The sequence below is a fragment of the Austrofundulus limnaeus genome, unplaced genomic scaffold (genome assembly GCF_001266775.1).
Source record: "Austrofundulus limnaeus strain Quisiro unplaced genomic scaffold, Austrofundulus_limnaeus-1.0 Scaffold53, whole genome shotgun sequence".
Classification (NCBI taxonomy): Eukaryota; Metazoa; Chordata; class Actinopteri; order Cyprinodontiformes; family Rivulidae; genus Austrofundulus; species Austrofundulus limnaeus.
The window spans coordinates 610,991-623,087 of NW_013952455.1; the positions used below are offsets into that span (position 1 = coordinate 610,991).

General features: G+C 38.8%; 1 protein-coding gene across 6 annotated transcripts in view; it reads right to left on the reverse strand.

Annotated features, from left to right (window-relative positions):
* The window catches only part of LOC106517806 (nuclear factor 1 X-type), a gene marked incomplete at its 3' end in the record, with an annotated part of 205,716 nt that overhangs the window by 159,112 nt on the left and 34,507 nt on the right, over positions 1-12,097 (reverse strand). For 2 of the 6 annotated variants that reach the window (XM_014008822.1, XM_014008826.1), the window contains 1 exon segment: positions 11,777-11,860. In XM_014008822.1, coding sequence (XP_013864276.1) covers positions 11,777-11,860 — 84 coding nt within the window. 6 annotated transcript variants of the gene reach the window in all.

Sequence of the window (12,097 nt, forward strand, 5' to 3'; positions counted from 1 at the left end):
TATATATATATGAATCAAAATGAAAATAACACACACACCTGATGTTGAATAAATAGGGACTTACCACTAAGGCATTGTTTAGAAGGTGAGTGGGGTAATACTTTAGCGTGTTAAGAGGCGAGGAGAGCAGGGGTCAGCGTCCAGGCGGGCAGAGGAGAGGAGGAGGAGGGGGGAGGAAGGGGGGCAGAGGGAAGGAATACGTTAAAACGTCGCAGCAGAGAAAACAGTCTCAGATGACAACATTAAGAGGTTCATGAAGATCTGAATACATGGACAAATGCAAGGACACACCAAAAATAAGTGGGGGGAGGGGGTTAAAAAATAAATTTGTGGAATGTAATTTTGGCCCACTGGTCGCGAACACACAAAAATCTGAACATGAACCAACAAAAAGGGGGCAAAAATTTGTGTTGTTTATCATGAACGCATGTGTGGAAAAGGATGTGTGAAGTTTTCCAGAATCTCCAGAATTAAAGAAATAATCCTGCAATAAACAAGTGAAAAAACAACCTCGGTGATCGTGTGACGACCAGATATAGAATTTTATTTAAAAAAACGTAAAAGAAATAACATGTAAACACACACCTCTCCTCTCCCTAGAAGCTGCTGCCACTACGTCTCCCACGTCAATCCCTGCAGGACTTCTACTCAGCGCGAAATTCTGTCACAGTTAATAAAACGTCCAACTGTTTGCAAATATCACCAAACCTCAGTGTCCAAGAATATATATATATTTTTTTTCAATTTTATTTCCTGAATTATGTACAGCAAATAAATAAAGCAGACATGCAAAAAGTTCCATTTGCAGACAAGAGCCACAAGGAAAGGCTGAAAGTGTGTGACATAAAAGCTGGATCTCCACGCACTCGAGTGCTTTTATTTTCACCAAAATAAAGAGGAAAATAAGTTGCAGCAGGAAGAATAAGTTACTTTTATCTGTCTACTSAAAGTGACACACAGAAAATGATATAATGTGTGCGTTACGTCTCTTTTATGCGACTAATTTTAATSAGATTAAGGGATATTAATGCTGTAAAAAATTATTTATGGCACTGTGTGAATTATGACAGTGGTAAGCTTGGATACACAAAACAGGCTGGTTTTGTTTAAAAAAAAAGCAATTTTATGAGGTTTAAAAGCAGCTAAACACTACTTATTAAATTCAACTTAACGGCCTGGCTCACTATCCTTTTACTGAATAAAAGTTGACCCAAAAGGCTTGCCATACTTGCACGTGTATTATACTGCTGAGGCCAGGAGGCACTAATTTTAACAAACTTTGTTTGAGCCGTTTTGCTCCAAGTTCTCCTGAATCTATTGCAATCTATAAACCATTTGGTACAAAGCTTATATATATATATATATATAAAACCCCCACTCACAAGCACATACACACAAATTTACTAAAATGCTTTTGTATACAGTATATGCTAAATGTATAGTGTTTGCAGAAGACCGATCTGCTGTGACATATGTGAAATCATAGCCGCTCCAATATCATAAAGTATTAAAGCGAAATCATGAACTTCTCCTTCGCCTTTCTGATGTCAATAAGCRAATGAACGTTATGATCCAAGCTGTTAAGAGTCCTCAAACAAGAAGCAGACGTGGCTCGTGCCCGCGTGAAGAGGCGCTGTGGAGGACATCCCTTCAGCCTCTGGCAGCAGAGCCATCACACGGTGGGAGGAAGAGTCGTTTTTAATAAACCCGCTGTAAAAGGCAGGAATGAATTACAGGAGGACACCGGCAGTCTGAAGTAAACATGTCTAAGTTACACGAGGAAGAGAGTTGTAACAGCTGGAGAATAGGGGAAGAACTTTTTAAATATTACATTTCATTTGGCTTTAAAAATCTGAAAAGTGCTGATAATCTCCTAGTAAAAATCAAATTAAAATAAAAAAGCAAGAGCTGTTTTTATCAAGTGACCTAACAAGCCGAAACATGACTTTGCTCCATCCTGCTCCACTGAAAATGTCCAAGAATTCAGAATAAAATTTGCCTCAAATTTAGAATCAGCTAAACGATTTAATACGACAGCAGAAATACAAAAACAGAAAGCAAAGAAAAAAAAGATCTAATATTTATTAAAGTTAAAGTGTTGTTTCAGAGCCAAAAAATTACTCCCAGCAACACGAAAGCCACACTCTTGCACACACGCACACAAATAACTAATCTAAAACAATAAATTAAAATAGTCTGTGTGAAATATGCTCATTTGAAAATATTTTATATGAACAAAAGACAAAAACAAAAGTTCACACAAGCAGCTAAACTGCAGTTAAAATATTCCTCTTTCACCTGGAGGCTGCTATTTCTCTACATTTTCTTTGTAGCCTCGGTGCATTAAAACCAAGAATTTAAACAGAATAAAACAGGAGCAGTAACCTGCAAACTACACATGGTGCATTCAAGTACAACACAAAAAAACTTGGGAAACAATTAATGGCTTCAGCAAAGCTACATGGAAAAAAGCACACCGTCTCAAGAGAGTGTGTGGAGCATATTTAACACTGTTCTTCGCCGTTTATTACACACACAGACACACACAGACACACACAGACACACACAGACACACACGCACGCACACATTAGCCCCGGCTCTCCCGGTGTCCGCCCCGCATGAAAGCGGCCCTGAGACGACGGTGCGCGTGCCCTGCTGGCCGCTGCTCACACTCCTTTTACCGGCTAAAAGGAAGGGGGAGGGGGAGAGGGGGTCGAAGAAGAAGAATAACAGTCCTCCTGCCGCGAGTTTCTCAGGTTAGAAAACTCCTAAAGGTAATATTTAACTCCATGACTGTCCAACCCGTCTTCCTCCTCCCTTCAGCACCGCAGGCTCGCCTCTAACACCCCCCTCCCTCCCTGACACCCCTTCTGTTTTAGGAAAATATGAAATACATTTGGAGAGACGCGCCATTTTCACTCAAAAATAAATAAATAAAAAAACCGGGCGGAAAGTTTCCTGCGGCGACGTTACGGGACGAGGCGTCGGTGAGTTGAGCCGAACTTTCTGAGCTAACAAACGACAGCTGTGTTGGAAATAAAATAAAAAAAAAAACATACAGAGACAGAAGAGGCGCTTTAAAAGCAGCCGTGTTAATAATAATAATAATGAGAAGAAAAAGCCCAGCTGTGCTCAAAACAATGGAAAGAAGAGAAAGCAGTTTACCTGTGTCAGGCAGTACGGGGAGTACATTTTCAGCGGGGAGGACTGGAGAGCTTGGTGAAGTTGGATGGAAGCTCGGTACAGTGCCGCATTGCAACCGTCCTGTTTTCTCTCAGTCCATGCTGCTGCCTGCAGCTTACTGTAACCCCGCCTAGAAAGTGAAAGCTTGTACAAACTTTCAGGGAAAAAACTTCTCCTCCCTCCCCTCTCTCCTTTTCCTGGGACTTTCTCCTCTCTCTTTTTTTTCTCCCCCCCTTTTTCTCTTTGCAGCGAATTCTCTTCCCAGTTTTCTCCGTAATTCACAGAGGCGTTATTTAAACCTTGTGAAATAATCCGGTTTAATCTCCAGCGGGCTTCTCCCGCACTTTTCTGCGTCTGTGCGTTCAGTTGCGTTTAACTGATGCACCGCATTCCAGCAGCGATCCGAGTCTAAATGCGCCTCTGTTAGTCTGCAGCTGCACGTAAACGCACCATGTGAGAAAGCAAAAAAAAAAAAAAAACAACCTTAAATTAGTCAGACAAAAATACTTTATTATTAAAGATACTCATAAACTATAAAATAAAAAATGGCTATCAATAGCTATATCAAACGTTCCTGTTTGAAAGAGAGTAATATTCCAGATTATGCAAGCACGCACTGAATGTAAACAAAGCACTTGGCTGAACACATGGAAGCTTGAATCACGTGATTGACCTATTAGCCTTCTGTGCAGGGAAACAAAAACAAGAATAATACAAGTAAAAAAAAAGTGAAACTGCTTCCAAGTACATTTAAAGAAAAAGAACGAGTAAGGATGTTAAGAATAAATATGAGGGATCAAGCATGTGGAGCTCTAAAAACTGAAATTTCAGCTGACTGATCGGTGCACCGTTTTAATTGTTTTTCCAACTCTTAACACCGAAATAACTTGTCGTATAAAAATAAATTAAGCATATTAGCTTATAGTCTGAATCGTCTCACATGAAGTGAAATAATCTAATAAATAATAGGGGTGTAAGAAAATATCGATACACTGAAATATCGCGATATTTCATTTCCCGATACTGTATCGATATTCTAAAGCCCTGTATCGATTTTTAATTAAGGTTTAAAATGTCAACCTTCTTGCCAACCGTTCATTTTTATGTTGTAGTTCAGCCTCTGACCACTAGTTGGCAGCAGTGAGCATTTGGCTCCTCTACCTCTTGAGTGCCAGAGAGTAAGGGTAGCATTAGCATTGTAAGTAAACATTAGCTTTTCTTTTTTTTTCAGTAAGAGGTTTTTATTTAATAGAATTTTTGGACAAAAAAATCGCAATATATCGCCTTGCTTACAGTACCGAAATATATCGGGATATATCGTATCGTGACCCCTCTGTTGTGATATGTATCGTATCGCCAAATTCTTGCCAATACACAGCCCTAATAAATAATACGACAACTTCACTCTGTTCTTCGAACTTCTTAAATTAAGGAAAAATGTCCAGGCTAACAAGATTAATAATCTAACACATTCTGCTCTTCAGAGTATTAGTCTCAAAACAAGATTAAAAAAAAAATCCTTTTTGGCTGATTTTAGGATTTGGTTAGAGGGACAATTTTTTGCTGTGAAACACTCAAAACTACAGTTTTGCATCATTTGCTTTATAAATTTGGGCAAAAATTCCAGTGCAACAAAGTTTAAAATTTCTTGTTCCCAAGCGGCGCTCCATTTGTTGACCTATTTTCAGTCMCTTCAGCTGTTTCCATATATTATCAAACCCAATTGCCAGCTGGCAGCCATGTATACATTTTATAAACTTTAAATTTAAGAACGTATCCCATCAAAATGAGACAAATCTTGTTCCGATTTTATTTCTGTCAAAGTACGTTTTTGGTTTTGATCAGAACTGTTCTGTGTAAATTCTGTAATGTGAGGATTTCTCTCACGTGGCACGACTTTGCATTGCACTTGAATTCGTTTGCAGGCGCTGGAATGACGGAGACTCCTCGTCGTGGCTGTAAAAGCTGAGGCTGGTTGTTTGCTGAACCCTATGTCACCCAGTTTGGAAGCTTAAAGCAGCGCAGCGGGTCCAAGCCAAACAGTGTAGCAGAAAACTAGCAAACAGTACGGACAAACCTATAATCACAGCCTCTGAGCTGTATCAAAATACTAAAAAACTGCAATGTGTGAAGGAGCACACACACACACAAAAAGTATCTGTCAGTCTTTCTCTCGCATACACAGCAGTGAGTGGCACATACATCATATAGAGGTCGTAAAATAACTTTTTCTGGCCCAGGTTCTCGTTGCGGTGCAGAGGGGAATTTAGATACGAGTGAAGTCATTGTGGGGGGGTGGGGGGTGGGCGATATTTTGGGTCTAACCGTGGAGTCCCGCAGATTTATGAGGCCTACTGCTTGTGCATTTCGACCACAAGCCTCTGCAGGCGAAACAAAGGGATCTGGGCTCAGTGTGGCCAATTACTGTGCAAGGCCAGAAACGCGAGCCAGGAGGGAGACAGTGTGTGGTCAGGAGTGTTTAACTGTAACCTCGTCCTCAGCAACACACCACCATTCCTCTCGGTGAGTATAATGCATGACTGATAGGGGGAAAAAAACACAAGCAACAACGCACCCCGTCACATGCACACCTTTTGGTGTTCGCACGTGCAATAGCTTTACAAACATTTCATACATTTATTTTAGGGATTTCAGCATTTTGTATGGTAAAAATAGAAATTGACCGATTAATCAGTTGATTGATTACTGATTTATTTTAAATAAAAAGCATCAGCCATGCTTCGTGTTTAACTGATTTGAAGACAGGCACATTTATGGGCATCACAGTGTTGTTTCACCTGACATCATAAACTTGTCACAGTTTGCTTCCTCTAACCGGGGTGCCTTTCACAACAGAGGTGCATTATTTCAGCAAACCATGAAAGTAAAATCTCATTCACAGGGATGTTGTGCTAACTTTGCTAACTAAATAAATGTGCTTTTACTTTGTGGAACCAATGACATAAAAAAAGACGGATGATGACGTGTCTCCGCCTCCTCTCATTGTTTAAAAATGAAGCCAAAGCAAAACGTTCCGGCTTCTGCACGCTGCCATGTTATGTTTTAGGAGCCAGAGTCTGCACATTGACCTTTTTTACAGTTACTAATGCACACGCTCAGCGTAAGTATTTTGCGATGCATTGTGGTTTGAATATATTGATATGCACACTTACTTCTGCAGACATGACATCCATTTTGTTATCATAGTGTAAAAGACTTACATACTGAACCACAAAGCAGGAGTAAAGGACCACAAGACTAGACTCAAATGCTGATATTTAATACTGGATGTATGTATGTATTTTACACATGAACAAATGGTAAAAGGTCAATAAGGAACAGTAAGTCATATGTTTTTTTCTGGGATCATTCTTACAGAAAAAGATAGCAGAAAGATAAAAGCTACGTAAATCAACACCATTTGTTCACATAGACCTATACTAAAGCCAGCCTACAGGGGGTGCACATCCTGCTTTGGCTGGATCGTTCACGGTTATGTCCTTGTATCTAGTATCCTTTTATAGTAAACTGATGGTCATAACCAAGGTCATTACCGTGTTGATGTCATCACTTGTGGTCTGTGTAGTCGTTTTAAGCACCTCATGAGCAGCAGACTTCATAATGAGACAAAACTGGATAAGTTTTTTTTTTATGTCCCAACTCATTTTCTCAAAACTTTAACAATCTCTCTGTTTATTAAAAATACAGCCCAGAAAATTAAAATATGCTGAAATACTACAACTACTATAGGGGGTAGGAACGTCCATGTTACAAATATCAAATGACAAACAGTTGCAAGTGTTTGTTTTTCTTTAAAGGCACAGGTGTGTAGGATTTTGTCAATTCTTTTAGCCGAAATTGAGATAATCACTAATGTTAATAATAAAAAACATGTGTAATCATTGCAGACAAAGACCTTGTTTTATTATTTTTACCTTATAAAAAGCTGTTTATATCTCCATAGTCGTGGGTCGCCACACAGGCAGCCGCCATCTTGTCTACGAAGGCTCATGAAGGACAAACTGCAGTGGCGGCGTCAAAAACGGTTTTAGTTGTAATACTATAAATGTAATATTTGTTGTCTGTCATTGTAGCTGGGATAATTTTACTTATTAAAGCTCATAATCTTACCACTTGAAACATCACTAGCCCTGAAGCTGCTGGTAGACATCGCGGTTGGAATTATCAAAGGTTTTTGACACCTGAGAGACACCGTAGCAACTCCTTTGYKTTTGGAAGCGGGWGGTGGRGGTGGGGGGAGGACCAGGGAGGATGATTCAACCACTCAACCACTAGATGTCGCTGAAAACAACAAATCCTACACACTGTGCCTTTAATAGCTACCCATTACAGTTTCCTCTCGCCTCATTCCAGCAGACAATTTAAGTTAGATGGTGATGGTGAGACAGAGGCCGAAAAACTCGTTTAAAAGTTGCTGTTTCGGCTTCTGAGGCACAAAGTAACAAACTTCTTGTTTTAAAAATCTATATTTTTAGTCTACACTACAAAAAAGATTTTTGTATACAGCCACAACTTGCAAAACATTGTATTATTTTTATTGTTATTAATATTATTTATTAATACTTTTTTTTACCAGAAGCACTATACTGATTTGAACAAGAGATGCAAAATGCTTGACAAAATTTCTGTTCTACCTTCCACTGTTCCTACTGTTGGTTATGACTTCCCCCACAGTTTTGCACAGCTTTGCTTCTTTTTCTAAATATAGCACATTACAATGTTTAAGATTCTTTTAAACTGTTTTAAATAAGAGCCAAGAAAAACAAAGAAAATGTGTTCAAAAATCATCCATCAGCGGCTTTGAGCTTTAACAGTCCCTGTGAAAACCCCTAATTGCTTCACCTTTAATTAAAAGCAGCACAGTGGGAGCTAAAGGCTTCAGCGAGCCCTCCTGTCCTTTATAGAGTCGACTTGCATGCAACACATGCAAACGCTCCTCGTCCGTGGCTCCTTAAACGAGCCACACATTTAGTGGTCTGTGTGAGTAAATCTCTCATTAAGTAACACATGGTAGAGCCATATGCTATGGTTGGTGGGTCTGCTGCGGCTCGGCTTTTTCACACGCTTCGAATATACATATTTACCACTGCTCCAGAGCGGCCAGCTCTGTAACGACTTCACCCACCAGCTTGGTGCTGTTGCAGAGTCACATCAGATCTGAGGCGTTTCACGAAGACACCATCAGAGCAGTTCTGGTCGCTAATTTAATTTTGTTTTTACGTTTAAAGGGATCCCCGATTAGTTGTAACATTAGATTTTATTTGATAACATATTTTAACTGTAAAATAAAGACTGTAAAAATACTGCAGGCTGTTTAGTTTTGTAAATTTTTAAAAATATATTTTAACAAAGATGGAGCCATTTTATTTACATGCAAAGCATTCTGGGTAAATGATGACGTGGATACTGTAGGTCCTCGGGCGAGGCTGCTAGCGAGCTATATCCACCCTGAAGGTTAATCTTGGACAATATCTGATGATCGACTCTTTTAAATGAAACCAGAGAGCGTTGACAGAGAGGAGAAGGTAGAAATGACTCAGCCTGKAACTGAAAATATRGATGGAGGACAACAGAGCTGCTTCATGGAAGAAGAACCTCAGCTTAGTCTGTTAGCCTTCACGCTAGCAACAACATTATACATATTGCCTTATATGTGTTAGCTCAGCGCTAGCGCAACAAACAAGCTAAACTGAGGTCCTCCATCCATATTTTCAGTTGCAGCTGAGTCATTTTTCTGTTCCCCTCTCTGTCATGTGGATGGAGGACCTCAGTGACGAGAGGAGAATGTGTAGCGCTGAGCTAATACATATATATGGTGATAGCGTCGGGGCTAATGCTAAAGCTAACAGGCTAAGCTGAGGTTCTTCTTTCATGAAGCAGCTCTGTTGTCCTCCATCTATATTTTCAGTTACAGGCTGAGTCATTTCTACCTTCTCCTCTCTGTCAACGCTCTCTGGTTTCATTTAAAAGAGTCGATCATCAGATATTGTCCAAGATTAACCTTCAGGGTGGATATAGCTCGCTAGCAGCCTCGCACCGATAACCTACCCACGTCATCATTTACCCAGAATGCTTTGTGTGTAAATAAAATGGCTCCGTCCGTGTAATATATTTTTAAAGTTTTAGTTTAAATTTAGTTTAAAAATTATAAAAACTAAACAGCCTACAGTATTTTACAGTCTTTATTTTACAGTTAAAATAAATGTTTATCAAATAAAGTCTAATGTTACAACTAATCAGGGATCCCTTTAAGGGAGGTTTTGGATATGCATCACAGGTTATTTGAGGATGAGCACATTTACATAAACCGCACACACAGAGCATCACGCTGCAACCAGAGCTGACGCCACACCTGTGTGTAGAAGGAGCCTGGGATAACAGCAGAAAACGGAGATAAGAAAAAGTGTGGTTGGCTTGTTCGGCAGAGCAGATGTCAGCTCCGCCACCTCTGTTGTTTACATAACGTGCACATGCACGGCCTTGTTTAAAGTGGTGGCTCTCAACTCGGGGAATTCCCTCTGAAGTTCTTTTAAAGTCATTTCCTTGAGTAGTTTAAATAAATCATTTTTAACTTGTAGTAAGTAAATGCAAATCGTACGTATAAGTACGAACTAAAATGAACTTCGAGGGTTTAAAACTCAGAGCAAATAAATAGTGAAAAAGAGCAATGGCCAAAGATTTGCATTTCTTTTATCATCTATAATAAGAAAGTTCCATTCAGTCCAGCCTCACACAGATAAAGAAATCTTGTTTGTTAAATGTGTTAATCTCATGATGTTATCAACTAACCTGTAACAAGTATCGTCCCAACATTCCCATCCAAACTTATTCATGTGTTTTTGTTTGCTGCAAACCCTTCTCAGGTGAGAGTAAAGTAAAACATTGTGTCAGATGTAGAGACTTTTCTGCTACTCAGTAAACACAGGTCTGCTTATTTGTTTGCAAACTGAAAGAAACGTTTATATTGTCATAAAAATGTTACTGTTTGGCACGTCGCTTGTAGAAGCTGCTGTTTGTTGTGGTCCCCATCAGCTGGCTGAAGCCGATGACAATATGAAGAAATGTCCAATGTCATCTGCTATATAGGCTTTTTTTTTTTAGCTATACAACTTTTTCAAGAAAAATCGTATTTTTCTAACTACTTATAGAGTGAATCTAAATTAATTAAAATGATATCGGGGCTGAATTGGCATGAAATGAATCGATATGACTCAATATTAAAATGAGTTTGGTTACTTCTCCAGCATAGCCTTGCATCTGTTGTACTTTGGCAAAATGTGGATTATCTAATCTTAATGAAATAAGTTGAATATTTGAATTAAATTGCATTTTCTGCAGTAATTTAAACTGGACTGAAGTGAACTAAATTAAAATGCATTGTACTGAATTCAATTGTTTTATTTGATTACATTTAGCTAAATTAAATAGAAAGTATTTTATTTGAATTTGAGTTGCATGCATTTAATTACATTAACAATGTTTGAGTTGGACTGAACTGAAGTGAAGTAAATTTAATTGCTTCATATCGATATTAAAATAAATTTACCAAATTGAACTGAACTAAATTGACTGCAATTGTTTTGCATCCATTCTAGTGCCTATTGTTAATGGATCGATAAATCAGATCTAACATTTTAAGAAACTGATGTTTTTTACTCTTATTTTTTGTTCAGTTTATTTCACCTGTTCAAGTTCCCAAAAATAAAACCAACACAAGTATCTCACATGCACTCTAAGCTTCATTCGGTAAAAAAATTAAATAAAAAAACACCATCTAAAATGCACCTCACCTCCTCTGTAACATCTTGTTGAAACAGAATTCTAGATTTATTAAATGATGGTGATCATGTACATTAAACAGCACAAACAAATAAACAGCTCTCCAGAGCAGGATGACAGAGGTGGACACACCCTCTAGATGTTTTCGGACCTCACTGCCTCCACAAATCCACTACCCTTTTCTCAAAATACAAGCAGCCTTAAAAGTTGTCGCATTTTATTTTGGYGGAGCTACCTAGTTTCTGTATGGGAGAGTTGGCCATGGTCCTAACTCCTGGAAACAAAGAGCGCAGCCACCAAACCATGGTCCCTTCTTCATTAACAATTACATTTTCTAAACAACACCGCTGCTTCCTGTTCTTGTCTCTCCACCTCTCTGTCAGTAAATATGTTGTTCTTGATGGATGAACTTTTGTCAATTTTTACAGAAGATAGCCAGTGTTTTAAAGTTTCTGCTCCTTTTATTCCTTTTACATGACACGCCATGCTGCACGCTAACATTGTAAAGTTCGTTCTCACGAGGCAAGGGAACKTTGGTGAAATTGTAAAAGCCCTGCCTTTTTTTCCTTCTTACATGTGTGTGTGGAAATAATAATTGTAATGGTTTGCAGATGAGTGGAGAGAGCTGTGAATGACATTATGATTAAAGGGCAATTACCAAGAGCGTGAAAACAGACACTCAAGAGTTTTAACGACTCCAGTTACACATTTATTACCCACACACACACACACGTATACAGACACAAATACACACACATAATAATGAAAATGATAATAATAATAGATGCATACCCTGTATGAATCTGATACTACAAAGCATTCAGGCATCCCAGGACCTCTGGAGGGCTCTTCGTTCAACAGAAACGTTTCGGTTGCCTGAAATGTAACACAGCAGTCATTCATTCAATCAACCAACACTGTTTAAAATCAAACAAACAAACAGAAAACAAATTCTAAAAAGATTGTTGCAAAGCTGCAAAATCTGATTATGTACATAAAAACCTTCTTGACCTATTTAAAAAATCTCCAAGTCCCCTCAGCAGACAGCCGCTTTCATCTTCATATGCTCACACGCACACACACACACACACACACACACACACACACACACAC